This window comes from Phascolarctos cinereus, unplaced genomic scaffold (genome assembly GCF_003287225.1).
Source record: "Phascolarctos cinereus isolate Bilbo 61053 unplaced genomic scaffold, phaCin_HiC Scaffold_9;HRSCAF=440, whole genome shotgun sequence".
In the NCBI taxonomy this organism is placed as follows: domain Eukaryota; kingdom Metazoa; phylum Chordata; class Mammalia; order Diprotodontia; family Phascolarctidae; genus Phascolarctos; species Phascolarctos cinereus.
Window position 1 is genome coordinate 27,880,409 of NW_027556402.1, and position 16,951 is coordinate 27,897,359.

General features: G+C 35.3%; 1 protein-coding gene across 4 annotated transcripts in view; it reads right to left on the reverse strand.

Annotated features, from left to right (window-relative positions):
- MAPK10 (mitogen-activated protein kinase 10) overlaps positions 1–16,951 on the reverse strand; it is a 165,077-nt gene that overhangs the window by 22,726 nt on the left and 125,400 nt on the right. For all 4 annotated transcript variants that reach the window (XM_020988334.2, XM_020988338.2, XM_020988336.1 and 1 more), the window contains 3 exons: positions 9,142–9,324; positions 5,588–5,712; positions 1,063–1,126 (listed from right to left, as the gene is read on the reverse strand). In XM_020988334.2, coding sequence (XP_020843993.1) covers positions 1,063–1,126; positions 5,588–5,712; positions 9,142–9,324 — 372 coding nt within the window. The remainder of the gene's footprint in view (positions 1–1,062; positions 1,127–5,587; positions 5,713–9,141; positions 9,325–16,951) is intronic.

The window sequence follows — 16,951 nt, forward strand, 5'->3', positions numbered from 1 at the left end:
ACACAGGACAGCAAAAGAAGAGCGGGGTAGAGAAAAAGGAAGGTGAGAGTAGGGAAAAAAATATCAGCAGTGAGGGAATTTAGCATCAAAAATAGGAGATGTTGAAAGCTGTGCTGACCACATCAGATTTTTGTTTATTTATTTTCCATTTATTTATTGTGTAGAGAGCACAATATTAGTTGTGATGATAACTGGGCTTTAATTGTGTTGAAATTTTCTACAATTTAACAATCAATTCAAGTTCTTAAAGGGAGTTTTGATGGGTCCTAGAGACTGAAAAAGTTCTCCAAATCCATTAGAAACCACAATATGGAAGAAAAAAAAAGAACACAAGATGGCATTCCGTAGCCCACTTCCATGCTTTTTTACTGGCTGTACCCTTGCCTGGAGTATTCTCCTTCCTTGTCTCCAGTTCTTGGCTTCCTTCAAGACTCAGTTCAACATTCTTAGGAGACCTTTCCTGTCCCCAGACCTCCACTGCATACACTTCATGTGTACCTACTTGTTTGCATGTTATATCCTCCAGTGCAATGTAAGCTCCTTGAGGGCAGCAACTTTTCCCTTGTTTTGCATCCCCAGCACTTAGCACAGTGCCTGGAATGAAGCAGCAAATGTTTGTTGACTAACAACTGACTGATTGCACTTGCCTTGCATTCCCTTGGCACCCCTACTTCAAAGAAACCTGAGATTTCTTCAAGGCTCAGGTCAAGCTCTGACCACTTCTAAAACAGCTTTATCTCTCTATTTTGTGAGCTCCTTGAGGGAAGGGGCTGTTATTTATTTTGTCACAGTGCCTTGCATATGGTAGGTAATTAATCAATATTTGCTTCCTCTTGTTGTATCGTATTCTTCCCTATAGAAGGGCAACATTAATATTAGAATGTAAGGACTGCTGAAGATTTAGAGACCATTAGATTGGATAGTATTAGACAATTTCAATGCTAATTACTGTTACATCAAGTAGGAAACGTTTCAATGTGTCCTCTGAGTTTTTAGAGATGTCACATTCTGATTTTTAATGAAACAACAACAAAAAGATTTTTGCTTTGTCAACATATTTACCTTTCCATTCGTCAATGGTATGTTCCCTTTCATCCAGCTGTTTATCATATATCTGTGGAGGAGGCTATAAATAGAGAAATGAATATAAGTATTTTCCTAATAACAACAATACGTACACATGACATAAAATAACACACAAAGTAGGGTTTTTCCATTTATTTCCACACCTTGGTACAGAATAGAATGAACATAATATGGATACGGATGCTTACTTTTCTATTCAGAACCTCGAATTTCACTGAGAGCACAGAATCAAAGTGTAAAAGATCTTAAAGATACAACAAAGATATACTTAATCCTGCCTTAGAGTAATTAGGGTAGAAGTCAGTAAGAAAAATAAAAGCAATTGTGCTGGGAATTAACACACAAGATGAAGATGTTGGGGGAGAGGAGATGGACTCAGCCTTCTGTCTGGAAATTCTCCCCAAAACATAAACTGAGGAAGAGTCCCTTTGTTCTTAAGCCGACAAGAAATTATTAGCCAATGATTGTTAGGTGCTTAGTGTTGTTAAATGTTAAATGGGAAACAATAAGATTTAATGGATAAGGAGCTGACCTTCTCAGGAAGACCTGGGTTGTAGTCCCACTTCTGGATACGTTCCCGAGAGCAAGTCAGTTGACTTCCCATTTCCCCAAACAACTAAAACTATAAGTTACAGAGGAGTTGCTAGTCTATATTGATAGAATATTTCTTCATGAAAAAGACACCCAGCCCAATGACATCACATATTGTGATCCCCCCCCAAAAAAACTCAGAACTATATACAATCTGAGACATTATTTTCAAAAGTGCAACTACTATCTAAGGTATTCAATGATTTTCCTCAACTTGAGAGGACCAAAATAATATCTGACCAGGCTTTCGAGAAGTACCCTTCCCAAATATGAGAAATACGTACCACTAAAAATATTTGCAAATTCATAAGACATTCAAATCTAGTCTTGACTGGCATGACGTGACACTCACTTTGGACTGGATTCAAAGTAATATGCTTAGGTTGTAAGAAATTTATAGAACTCACTGTTTGACAAAAACTGCTGGGAAAATTGGAAGGTAGCCTGGCACAAACCAGGCATAGACCAACATCTCTTACCATTTACCAAGATAAACTCAAAATGGATACATGATTCAGCCATAAAGGGTGATATAAGCAAATTAATGTATATCTGTATGATAGGTAATTTCTTCCATGCTACATTAATAGAATGTAGGTGAAGAATTCATGACCAAGCAAGGGAAAGAGAGGTTCATGGGAGGTAAAATGGAAATTTTGATTAGTAAAATTGAAAAGTTTTTGCATGAACAAAACTAATGCAGTTAAAATAAAAAGAGAAGCAAGAAACTGGGAAAATATCTCAGTGTCAAATTTCTCTGATAAAGGTCTTATTTCTCAAATATGCACAGAACTAAGGCAAATTAGTAAGAAAAAGACCATTCCCCAATTTATAAATTAGGCATATGAAGAGGAAGTTTTCAGAGGAAGAAATCAAAGCTATCAGTAGTCATATAAAAATGCTCTAAATCATTACTAATTAGAGAAACATAAATTAAAACAATGTTGGTATATAAAATTATATTAATTCCTTGTGGTTGAGCCATGTTATTATAATAAAAATATCATAAAACCTTAAATTAAATTACAGATTTTAGTGCTATACCAATCAAACTACCAAAGGATGCTTTATAGAACTAGACAAAATAATAAACATTAATCAGAAGGAACAAGAGGTCAAGAATATCAACTGAACTAATGAAAAACAAAATTGGGAGGAAGGGGGCTCAGCAGTATCAAATTCCAAACTACACCTCAAAGCAGTAATCATCTAAAGTATTTGGTACTGGTTTAAAAACAGAATAGATTTGGCATACAAGACCCAGATGCAATTGAACATGGCAGCATACTGTGTGATAAAACAAAGGATACTTAGGGTAAGGACTCACTATTTGACAAAATGCTAGGAAAACTGGAAAATATCTGGGGAAAATTGGACTTAGATTCTTATCTCATATGATTTAACAAAATTTTCAAATGGATACATGTGCGAAATATTAAAAGTCTTATCATAAATTAGCAAAGGGAAGGAGACACCTTTCATAACTAAACAAGTGATAAAGATAATCATAAAACTTAAAATTGATAATTTTACTTAAACCTAAATAACTTATACCATTTCAAATCCATTTATCATTTTTTTCTTAAAAGTTATTCTAAAGTCCTATTTTTATATGGGACCAGAGATCAGATTGTTTCAAATTTATTTTTGATTCTGAGATGTTCTGTTCTTGCCAACAGGTTCTGCTGCAAGTGTTTATGAGAAATGTTGCTAAATCTGGGAAACACATATTCTTTACCAGAATAAATTTATAACAATACAAGTGGAAGTAAGACTGGGGCGGGATAAAGCCCATCCATTTGTGCCTCTGGCAGGCTTGTTTCTTTCAGCACACCTGCTACTGGAGCAAGCACCCATAATTTAAAAAAAACACACTCACATCTTCCAGTCTATTCATTTAGAACTCATTTTTCCGGGTCTAAAGTGTGACAGATGCTGGCTACCATCTTGGTCATGTTGCTGCCATGAGATGGTGGCCATCTCTCCTCTTCTCTCCTTGTTTTCCTTTAGAATCTCTAAACTCTGAGGCTTCCATCTGCCCCGCCCCCCCACCTCACCCCTCATCTGATGATTGACTGTTTTCAGTTTTCTCTCTTGTTAAATTGAAAGGAACTATAAATCCCAGGGGGGTTTGTGATCAGCCATCCTCTTGTTGTTGAATATATACGTAAACACACACAAATATATACACATGTTTTTACATAGCTATATTAATTAGAAAAGCTTTTATCGTCTTCTTATCCTCTTTGTGTTGGGGCAGCAAAAGTGGTGCGGTAGATAGCACATAGGCCCTGAGTTCAAATTCAGCCTCAGATACTTGACATTAGCTGTGTGGCCCTGGGCAAGTCACTTAACTCCTTTGCCTTGCCAAAAAAATAAAAATGTCTTCCCCTTCCCCCATAGAATCTAATTTAATATTTTACATGTAGAATATCAAGGAAGGCATATCTATAATGCCTTTGATCTCTCAGCTAAGAAAAGAACACAAGGCACTTGTCAGATAATCAATGTGCATATATCCCAATGTGTCCTTTGCTTTTTGCTTTCACCCCTAAAACCCAGACTAGATGGTATCCCCCCTCCTTTCATAATGGCCTTATGGATCTAGATGTCTTGGCATCATAGATGAGACTCTTTATATCCTCTTTGTTAGCCAACCTTGGTTAAATAAGGGAACGGTCCACTCTATAGAGCTCAACCAATTACTTCATGTAGACAACCCAACGGATATATTCAAAACAAAAGCAGCAGCATGACCCTGCTCCAACAATCACTGTCCTAGAACTCCCAAGCAGGAGGAAGGGTCTTTAACCAGTCAGAGATGGGAAGCCAACCTTGAGCTGCCTGCGGCCGTACCATGACAATCTGATCACAGATTTGGAAGACCCCAGTAATTCATTCCCATCTCTAGCTAGTTGTAAAAATATCTTTTAATAAAGCTCTTTTGAACGCCCAGGCCACATGTATCTTGCCTCCTTCTAAATGCAGAGCTGCTACATAATGAATCACCAATCAGGAGAAGCATTTGCTGCCAAATGAAGGAAATGAAATGAGTGGGGAAAATGGATTATCTCCTCCTCATTTCCAAAGTCTTTAAACACAGGAAACCTTCATTCCACTGCCATAGTGAGTAGACCTCATTTATTCAACTACCAGTATCAGTCCTTGCTGTCCTGTTTATAAAATCATTCTTGTGGAATTAATGCCCCTTGTAACATAGATTTATTCAAAGTCATATATTTATATAACCAATTGACATTAGGCAAAGTTAGCTGCTATTAATGAATTGACACCATTCAATATCATCAATTAGTGTTGAGAGAAATAATTAAATATATTACTGAAAACAATAATATTCAGCTTACTATTCGAGCTGATTTAAATGGAAAAAAATCCTCCCCTTCCCTCATACCTGCCACAAAGTAAGATATCATTTGAATACGGTTTCCTGGCAACACAAATCTTCACTAGCTAAAGATGAAAGCAATGGGGATTATAATGCACCAATGTTATGAGTTACTGGTGTGGTTGTCAGATGTACTTTTAAATGAAATGGTAACAAAGCAACCAATTCTATGTGTTGTTTTCTCCCCTGCTAAAAGCAGCAGCAAGAATAATATAATTGGCTTAAATATATACAGGAAGAGAGTAGAGATTTCGTACACTATGTTTCTTGGAATAAGGAACCTTCTACCTCAAAAAACCATGACATGAGGAACACAGAGCACACAAAACAACTTTGTTAGAGTTAGAGAAAAAGTAACAAAACATTAACTGGATTAAAGAAATGGGGGTGGGGAAGGCATCTAATTTGTTTCATTTGGCCTGTGGTTGCTTTCTAATTTTCATAGCTTGGTAAAACACGGCTATGTTTCATGTGTTGACAGGAAATGAGAAAACTCTGCCTTACCGCCTCCACTTCTGCAGGATCGTACCAGACATTGATATACGGATGCTGTAAGGCATCATCCACTGAAATCCTTTTGGCTGGATCAATCACTAACATCTTTGACAAAAGGTCCCTGGCTTGGCTGGCTGAAATGAGCAAAAAAAGAGCAAAATTCTAAGTGACTAGGTGGAGAGAAGAAAAATATTTACTGGTGTGGACCAAATATGAATCTTCATTTCAAACACTGATTAAAATTTTTTTACCTTCTAGAAAACAAAATGAATTTTCTATTTCCATATATCTCTAGAGTTTGTTTTATTTGGGAGTCTGGAGGGCTAACATACCAGAAGACTCCCCTTTCTTTGACATTATAAGCCATAAGTCCCAGAACATTTAGATTCATCTAGTTCAGGTATTTATTTGTTGATATGTACGTATTGTTAGATATATATGGATTAAGCATTGTATTTCATTCACATAGCTTTGCTAAGGGCCAATTCTGGCCAGCTCAGCTACCTAACATATCTTGATTCGATGGACAGCACTATTCTAAAATCACTTGATTCTATGAAAAAAAAATCAATATCATAATTTACTAATTTTGTGATTATAAGTGATACATCATATAGTTGTGATCATAAGCAGTGCACTTATTTTTCTAACAGCATGATGAGAAAATTATCATTGGTTTGAATCCTTTTTAAAAAATACAAACATCTTTTTGTCCATTAGAAGACATTTGGTTTTTCCATTTTATTTATTGGGAAAGAAAAGTGGATGGTTTAAATGGTATGACCTAGGACATGAGCTAACTAATCAAAGCCAGAGATTCCAGTTTGAAAATCAATGCTTCCCCACCCTTTTTTGGGGAGCAATATAAGACTACAGATTTAAATGTAGAAGGGACCTTTTAAATCCTCTAGTCCAAACTCCTCATTTTAAAGATGAAAAAATTGACAGAGAGTTAATGGGACTTTTGCAAGGTCCCAGAAGTTAATGAAGCCCAAGGGTAAGAAGAGGGGTCTGAATCCAGGTCCCCTAACTCCAAAACTTCTCTTCCCATTGCACTGTATTGGCCCCTCTAGACCTTTATCTTTCATACACTCCCCTTCTTTGGAAAACTGCAGTTAAGAACATTAAACTTAGAATATTATTTTGTGAAATACACTACACTAAAACAACACAACGTAACGAGGAACAGAAATTTAGGCATAAAGCACAGTGCTAGCTACCAGACTGTCTAGATCAGAGGTGTCCAACTCACTGCACAAGGATCAGCCCAGACCAGATTAAAATACAGAAAATATTTAACAAATAAATGAAAATACAGTACAATATAGATAATGTTAATCTGTGGTTTTCTAATGCAATACAGAGATGTAGAGATCTGTTTCTATTTGAGTTTGACATCACTTGGAGGTAGCACTGAAACACCTTTGGCTTTTGCATAGTGACATGTCATAAAGAAGACAAATCAGTAAGGAAAGAGACCAAAATCTTCCCATTAAAACAAATAAAAAGATACTGTGCTGCTTATTTTATTTAATAATAAGTCTATACTTAAGAAAAAAGTTGGTGCTTTCGAATTGATGAATTAACATTATTAGAGATTACTTACAAAAAAGAAATAAGGATGATTTTATTGTTCTACTAATCTATTCATATTAGGGAAAAAATCATATTTTGACTGAGAAACTGAATGTCTTTGCTTCTTTTTTTAAGTCCAACCAAAATGCCACCTCTTTTTAAAAAATGGTGTTGATTCTCCCTATTGGTAATGACTTTGCCCTTTCTTGTATATCCTGGACTGCATACAGTATTTTGCTGTTCTATTTCTCATAGATGTATGTATATATATCTTGTGTATTATTGTATATTACTTACATGGGCGTGTGATTTCTTCGTTCCAGACTGTCAGCTCTAGGATTGTTGGCACCAAATCTTAAATAAAATGTCAATCTCCCTTAGGGCCTAGCACTACGCTATGCACACAGTACGTCCTTTATACAAGTTTGCTTTTAATTAATTTGGAACTGGAAAAAGCTTTGGAGATAATTTAATCCAAAGCCCTCATTTTACAGATAAGGAAAGTGAGGACAAAAGGAGAGCTGTCACATATGTCTCAAGTATCCCAATCATTAAAAAAATAAAAAATAAATGGAAATACCTGTTGACTCTGGAATCTTTCTCATAGCACCCTAACTTTCAAGTGATCCATGACTGTAATATGTATTTTTTTTTGGTAGGTTCTGGAACGTTTTCAACTACAAACTAAAATAATGCTGTCTTTTTTTCTTGCCTTTTCCCTTCTACATTCATTGTCATTAGAATATTTCTACTCTTTCATGTATAGAAAATTAAAAGCAGAAACTACAATGTCTATCTGATTTAGAGTCATTCTGAAGACTATCCTGGAAAAAAGATGAAAGGAACTAGAATATGCTTTTTAAAAAAATATGTCTAATATTGAACTTCCCATATTTGCTGATTCAATAGTCTGGCCAATTTTAAACTTTTTTGTTAAATGAAGTTTGCTACAGGAGAAACAAACGTTCGTTGTCGTTGTCTCGTCCCCTCCATGTCATCATCACATCTAGGGCAAAAGGAATACAAAAGCAAGGACTAGGTATCCTTTCTTTCATTTAATATAGTGTTTCTCTGACTTTTAATAGAAGCAGGTGAATCCCCTTAAAAATTGAAATCGAGGCTTTTGTTCCGGTAGTTAAGATTCTCAGGAGGAGACTTGATTCTTATAGATTTTTCAGCGTGATTTTATACAGTAAGAATTCATTGTGAAAATTTTAGTTGCCATTAGCTTGCTCCTGAAATTGAAATTTTATTCACTACTTTCATTCACAGATAGTTCTAATAGTCTAAAACTATACAAGCGAGATAAACTCACAGATATTCAAGTACCTTAAAAACTCATAAAATATTGGAAAGCTTCTCAAGCTGGAAAATTTTATTGGAAAGCTTTCTCCATGTGAATGTGAGCATGTAAATGTATTTTATACACACACACACACACACACACACACACACACACACACAAAAGAGGAGAGTGCTGATAAAGATTACTTGGATTCAAATTCTACCTCTTAAAGATGTGGGACTATGGGCTAGTCACTTACTCCTTCAACTCTCAGTTTCCTCATTTATAGAATGGGAACAATAATCATAGTACTATATCACATTGTTCTGAGGCTCAAATAATACAATCTATGCAAAATGCTTTGCAACCTGATTATACAAATGTTAGTCATCATAAAAGAGAAAGGGAGGGAAAGTGTGAGCTCAGAGTGGCAGATAAAAAGAACACTTATTGATTCGTTGAAGGCTCATTTTTACCTCCTAAAGTTAAACATGAACAAGTCATACATTCTGAATATCAAGTAAAAGAAGTAATTTTATTTCATATCACTTAGAATTCATTTCCCTTCCTTCATGCATGCTCCAAAGATGATGCTCACAGCCCCATCCCTTATGTGGAAAATATAAAGAAAAAACCATTCCAACCAAGAGCTGGTCATTAATTCCTTCACACTTTGGCACAAAAAAGCCTTTGCTTAACGTACCTTTAAGTTTATTGTGCTCGGAGTCAGCAGGGAAGAGGGAATCTGGAAAAAGCTTGGGGAAAGTAAGCCCTGCATACTTGGGCCGATTCTCCACATAGTTTCTTACTGTGGGTTGCAATTTCTTCATGAATTCTGGGCATGGTGTTCCTAGTTGCTCGATTACTTTGTTCCACTGATCAATATCTGAGGATCAAACAGTTAAGGGAAAAAGAAGTATACTCTACTAGCTATTGCTGCCTCACAATGTGACCAGTTATTTTTCACTATCCTCAATCATTGTAACTAAAATTTTCAAGCAATGAATTCCTATGGAAATTTTCATCTCTGATGGCAATTATTTCTTGGACTCTGCCCTGATGACTGGATTAAACATTTTAAACTTCCCTCCCTCACCCCAAAAGCAAAATACAGTGTACGCAAAGGATAACTGGGGGACCACAGGGTAATGGAATCAGATACCTGGAAAATGGTTGTTATATTAGTATTCTTTCATTGCTTGTATTATTTGGTACTTATTTATTAATGGATAAGATATGGTATAATGGCTAGAGAGGTAGCCTAGGACCTGGGAGGATCTAGGTTCAACTTTGACCTTTGACACATACTGTTTGTGTGGCTGTAATTAAATCATTTAACCTCTTTGAATTCTAGAAACTCTAAGTGCAAGAGAAATTGTTTATTTGCTTAGGTAGAGGGATTTTCCTCACATGAGAGTTCCTGAAGCTTGTAGCACAGTGCCTAGCATGCAGTAGGCACTATAGTAAAATGCTTATTCCCTTCCTTCCCCATACCAATGAAATCACAGGTGTGGCCCCTATCTTATCTACGTACAAGTCCTATGCAAGAATATAAACTCTTTGAGATCAATCCCTGCCAGTTTTGTTTATTTCCATATCCCCTATGACTAGCATAGTTCCTTCCACATAGAAATACTTAATCAGAGTTAAATTAATTGCTTTTTTCCTAGTGAAAAACTGACTTAAAAAGTGAAATGCTATATGAATAGCAGTCACATAACCAGGAGATTAAGAACCCTGGGATGAGCATGTTTTTCCATTAAGAGTCCACAATTATTATGTTTAAGATAGGAAGTTGTGTCTTAAATATTACTTTTTCCATGTTTGGCTTAAGTTACCTTTCCCCTTCTCTTCACTCTACAAAAGGAAACAAATTTCATTTTCATTTATTCCTGTGACATAATCTATCTGTGACTTGTATCACTCCATGGACACAAATTCAGATTTGGCTATGTCTACAGCATCAATCTGATAGCAACTGTGAAGCATTGGTAAATGCACACTCTGCTAAAAATTGAGGAAAGCCGTTATGGACCAAAAGACCTGAGGGGTCCCTATCAAGGCAATTCTTCAATATTTCATATGATTTATTATGATAACATTGAGTTGACTAATTTGGTATCAAGGATGCCAAGAAGGATGTTAAATTCTATTATGGTTCAATCTATCATCTTGAAAGAAAATGGAATGGAAAGATGATATTTATAACTCATAAGACCTCTGTCAGTATTCGGGTAGTTGAAGGAAAAAAATTATATGTATGTAGATAGATAGACAGATAGATAAATAGAGGGCACAGGGTGAGTTGAAGATTAAGGGGTAATATCTGGAGAATAAAATTAAGGGTGAGAGAGGATGATACTCGGAGAAGAAGAAAGGGAGAGGTAGAATGGGGTAAATTATCTCACAAAGAAAAAACAGAAAAGAAAAGTCTCTTACAGGGGAGGGGAAACAGGGGAAGGTGAGAGGGAATGAGTGAATCTTATTCTCATAGGATTTGGCTTAAGGAGGGAATAACATACACATTCAATTGGGTATGGAAATCTGTCTTACCCTACAGGAAAATAGGGGGAGAAGGGGACAAGAGAGCAGGGGGATGATAGAGAGGAGGGCAGATTGGGAAAGGGGGTAATCAGAAGTAAATACTTCTGAGGAAGGACAGGGTCAAAAGAAAGAATAGAATAAATGGGAGGGCAGGATAGGATTAAGGGAAATAGAGTTAGTTTTTCACAACATGTCTACTATGGACGTATTTTGCATAACTGCACCTGTACAACCTATACTGAGTTGCTTGCCTTTTCAATGAGGGTGGGTGGGGAGGGAGGAAGAGAGAAAATTTGAAACCTAAAGTTTTAAAAAGATATGTTTAAAAAAATGTTTTCACATGCTACTGGGAAATAAGAAATACAGGAAATGGGGTACAGAAGTCTATCCTGCCCTACAGGAAAATAGAAGGGGAAGGGATAAGGGAAGGGGGGAAAGATAGAAGAGAGGACAGACCAGGGGAAGGGATATTCAGAATGCATGCCATCTTGGGGTGGGGGGAGGGGTGAGATGGGGTGAAAATTTGGAACTCAAAAATTTGTGGAAGTGAATGTTGAAAACTAAAAATAAATAAATTTATATTAAAAAAAAAGAAAATGGAATCAGTTAATTTTTCAAACATCTATTGATCTTGAGAGGTAACATGTCACAGTATATAACAAGCTGACCTCAAAGTGAAGACCTGGGTTCAGTTCCCACCTTAGATGCATTGAGGTGGTGTGGCCCCAGGTAAGTCATTCAGCCTCTCACCTACTCTAGGCAATTCTCTAATATTGCAGAGAATGTGACAATTAATTCTTACACCAAAGACATCACAAGGATTCCTCTTCACACACTGCACAGTCTACTTGCTGTGATTTGCCTACTGGTACCAACACTAATCTCAGCCTTTGTACTGGCTGTCCTCCAAGCCTAGAACATATCCCACATCTTTCTTCCTTTTTTTCTTTCTACTTAGCCCCTGTTAGTTCTTCCCCCCCCCCAGCTTTTAGTTTCCCTAGCGTCCTTCATGATGCAACTCAAATTCTGCCCTTTGTGAAAGGCCTTTCCTATCTTCCCCTCCATTTACTACTGCCTTCTCCTTTAAAATGAACTTCCACCTATCATATACATATATATATATATATATACTTGTATATAGCTAGTAATTTCTTTTTCTCTAACAAGTAATACCTTAAATTTCTAAAATCATAGCATTTGGATGAAAAGAACTAGCCTCCTAATAATACATATGCATTACATTATAAATATCTTTCCAAAAATCAACACGGCTTCTTTGCAATATTATCTATAAAATTTTTCCAAATTCACAAGGCAAGAAACTATAAATATGCACAAACCCAAAACAATATCATGGACTTAATGCAATGTAACGTGAAATGAAACTTATTGCCAGTCAAACAGCAATAATCCAGTTGAATGCATCTCTAAATTATCTTACATGGAAAAACTATTCTTTCATCTTCCAATTTGGGCTTTCTATACTGGTTGCATTCAGAAACCAAGTGTAGAGTAGTCATCACTTTTGTTTTTATTGCTACAAAGGTAGGACACTAGAATTTACCATGCAGAGCACAGATAACTATGCTATGAATAATAATTTTCCCCATTCAATTTATTAAACTCAATATACATCTGAATTTTAAATTGCTCAATTTAAAAGCTGGCTACATAATTATAGCTACTTTTCTACATCCACAAGAGTACTAGAATCTGAAATTAAGTTTGGAAATCATGAGAAAGCTCAAAACAAACTCCAGCTTCATAAAGAATTAAGCATCTCTCCAAGTGGGAGTACAGTCTTTTTTTTTTAATAAACATTTATTAAGGCACTGTTTTAAGTGTTTTATAAACACTATTTCATTTTATACTCATAACAGCCCTGGAAGGTAGGTGCTATTATTAACCCCATTTTACAGAAGAGGCATTTGAGATAGGCAGAGGTTAAGTGACTTGCCCAGGGTCCCACAGCTAGTAAGTATCTGGGGCTGGATTTGAACTCAGGTCTTCCTGGCTCCTTGTCCAGCACTCCATCCAATATATTACCTCTATACCTCTACAAGCATGGCAAACTTCCTACCTTCCTCTTTATCTCAATGAGGTTTAAAACTTCCTTAAATTTTCTGCAATACCTTCTGAAGTCCTAGGCTTTCCTTTGGGCCAGTACTGGAGATTCTGATAGTTGGCAAAAGTGAGGACCTTGTATATTCGCTATTTAAGTGAAAAATCACTTTCTACCTAGTTATTGATATGTTATATCCCCAGCACTTAGCACACGGTCGGCCCTTTATAAATGTTTACTGACTTACTGACTGACCATCCCTAACTTGTGTAAGATTTCAATAACATCTCAGACAGTGATAGAAATGACAGTTAAATCATTGTTCTGGGTCTACATATAGTTCAAGTAAATACTAGTTTAATAGGAATTTTCTGAAGATGTGTTTTAGAAACTCAGAAATTCAAAGCATTTGCTGTTTTTCATCCTCTTGAAGAAAAACTAATTCCATAGTCCTGTCAATCATTTTGGAGCAGCTAGGTAGCACAGTGGATAGAGCTCTGGGCCTGGAGTCAGAAAGACCTGAGTTCAAATCTGGCCATAGACACTTAGTAGCTATCTGACCCTGGGTGAGTCACTTAATCTTGTTTGTCTCAGTTTCCTCATCTGTAAAATGAACTTGAGAAGGAAATGGCAAACCATTCCAGTATCTTTGCCAAGAAAACTCCAAATGGAGTCACTAAGAGTTGGACGTGACTGAAATGACTGAACAAATCAATCATTTCCCTAACCCATCAGGAAATAGTAATGAAAAGAAGAACAATAACATAAAGGGAAACACAACTGAAGGACTCAAAACTCTTATCAATGCAGTGATTGATTTTCACTTCAAAGAGCTGATGGAGTACAATCCCAATCTTCTCAGCCTCTAGGACTCTAGGTTCAGGATGAGACATACGTTTGCAGGCGTTGCTGGTGTGTTGATCTGTTTTGGTTAACAGTACTTAATTGTTATGAAAGTGAAATGTCTATTAGTATGTGTAAGGAAGTCATTTACAAGTCACAGCAATGTAAAACAATATTATTTATTAACTTTTTAAAAGAAAGAAATCTATCCAGTTAATGCATCCTTGGAGAGCAATTTAAAACCTGGTCTACCTTACCAGCAGTTTTGTGAATTTTAAGAGTAATATTCTATAAAATTGAATACAGCACCCAAAGATCTGCATTGGAGAGTGTACTTTTGAAGGGCACGCAAAAAATTATTAACATCTCCTTCAAGGAAGTAATTAATAATTTGAAAAATTATATGTGCTTCCTAAAGAATGGAAATTTCAACAGAAAAGTTCTAGTTGCAAAGCTTAGTAAGGAACATGATATTCGGTTGTTTTTTAAGTAAAGCAATAACAGTCTACTCGAGTGGTTGGTGGGAATTGTTTAGAACAAGACTCCTAGATATTGAAAACAGTTCAACTGAACAAGATTTGTCAGCCCTGGCAAAAGGCACAATAAACTTTATTCACTGAAAATACAAATTGAAAGCACAGCATAAAGTAGTATTACACTGGGCAAAACTTAAACCTTATTATTATGCAATAGCCTAGATACTTTCCCACTGAAACTGAAAGATAAATGAACACAATTTCTCTCTAGATGATGGATAATTCGACAGTGCTAAGCTAGGGTAAAGAGAAGTCAGTAACTCAGTTTTTAACTGTTAAGGATGCAGAAAAATTGTCAAGAATTGAAATGAAGGTGGGAAAGGATGCAAAATGATGCTTTACCTGAAAAGAGTAATAATAACCGAAGGAAAAACTAGACTGCTCATGTTTACTGAAAACTGACTTAAAGTTATGATGTAAAGCAATGCATAATAATTCTTTAGGAGTCAGATCTAAGAATTAATGTAAATCATATGTGCATAACACATGAGAGACACAAAGCATCCTTATAAAAGGAAGAGTGTTAACATGTTGTGTGTTGTATAACTATATAGATGTGTTAACATAGAAGCTTCTAAGTTGATTAAATACAATTCACATAAAGAACTCTTCCTTCTTTCAGCAACCTAGGTAATATGAAAAGATGTACTTCTTGAATTGTTAACTATGTCCTATAAAACATTCAATTTTGCATCAAGGAAACTCTGTAGCATAGGGGTAATAATTCGTTATTTACTATTGCAGGATACTTGACTTCAAACCAAAAACGAGGACTAAGTGTGACTTACAGTTATATCATCACTTATCAAGTCTGCCATCCTATAAACTCCACATGGTCATCGTGTGTCATGCTATCTAGCCAATGTGGCCATCAAGCCTACACTTCATAACTATTTTTAAAAAAATCATTAGCGTACTTTCGTTAACTTAGAGCCATAGTACAATAAAGTTTAAGGATAATTTTTTATTATTGTAGAGTGAGCTGAGCAAGTAAGAAAAACTGTATATTTTACTCCCCATTTAAAAAAATGCATATTTTCATAAAAAATTGTAATGCATCTTGTTTTGCAACTAAACCCTTTTAGTAATTTTTACGAAGGAATCAATTTTCTTAAAGTCCTGAATATATCAGAGAAAAAAAATAAGGCAATTTTAAAAAACAGAGATAATGCAATCACTTACAGGTATGAAAATGTAAATTGGAGTAAATGAAAGTTAACATTGACATTTAAAAATTTAAATATATGATAACTCTTTGGATTACTTCTTGAATGATACTCTAATATGATTCTCGGTTTAAAAAATAAACAAAAATCGGAGGAAAAAAGAAAGCAAGATGTTTTCAAAGGAAATTTTGAGTGCCCACACTGCAAATATACCTCATAGGATAGTAGATTTAGAGTTAAACCTACTGATGTAATAAAATAGATGGATGTTCGATGACAGGCATTTGAGATATTCCTGACCAAAAAAAAAAAGATACCAAAAGCAAAACAAAGCAGAGTAGGTGACTTCTGCATACCATAAACAACAAAAACATAAGAAAGGTACATGTGCACAAATCAAAGAAAAAATAAGTTATGAAATAAACATCTTAATGTTTAAAGGTTATTGTTATAGAGAAAAGTTAACTGGGCAAAGCAGCAGCAATAACAAAGGACTCATAAAGGGTTTTAAAGAAGCACACAAGAGAATCAAGACACAAGTGGAATTTAAAGAAATAGAAGTGAGGATGCAGGAGTGCAGCTGAAGACCTAAAGCAGTACTAACTAGCACTGATACAGTGCTTGAGGGTTTGCAAAACACTTTACAAATATCATCTACTTTTTTCCTCACACCCCTGGGAAAGACACTATTCTTATCCTCATTTTACAGATAAAGAAATTGAGGCAGAGAGAGGTCAAGTGATTTGCCCAGGGTCACACAGCTAATAAATATCTGAGGTGGTATTTGTCATTTGTCAAAAGTCTTAAGACATTGTAATGGAATAATAACAGGACACTACTATCAAAATCAAAATAAATGAAATGGAAAATTGAGAATTTAACAAATTGGTGGAGAAATTAGAGCTAAAGGACAATCGCCTTTTAAATGGAATCATTCAAGCATGGATTTATTCCTCAGCACCAAATCTTATCTACATATACATGTATATAACATATTAAGGCACAAATAAATTTCAAATAAATGTAAAAAAGGAGGAATATGTAACAAAATCCTGTATAGATCACAGCACAATGAAAATATTGAATATACAGAAAACACACTGGCCAAACTGGACTTACTAATGAAATAGCAAATAATTAATAGATTAAAGAACAAATCATATAAACAATAAATATGCGAAAGACAATGCTAATGATGAGAAAGCCTACCAAAATGTCTGTGATGCAGCAAAAGCAGTTTGCAGGGGAAAATTTCCTAAAACATAAATTAACAAAATAGAAAAAGACAGAATTAATAAACTATAAGCAATTTTAAATATCATAAATCCAACATGTAAAGAAAACCAAAAGACTAATAAAATT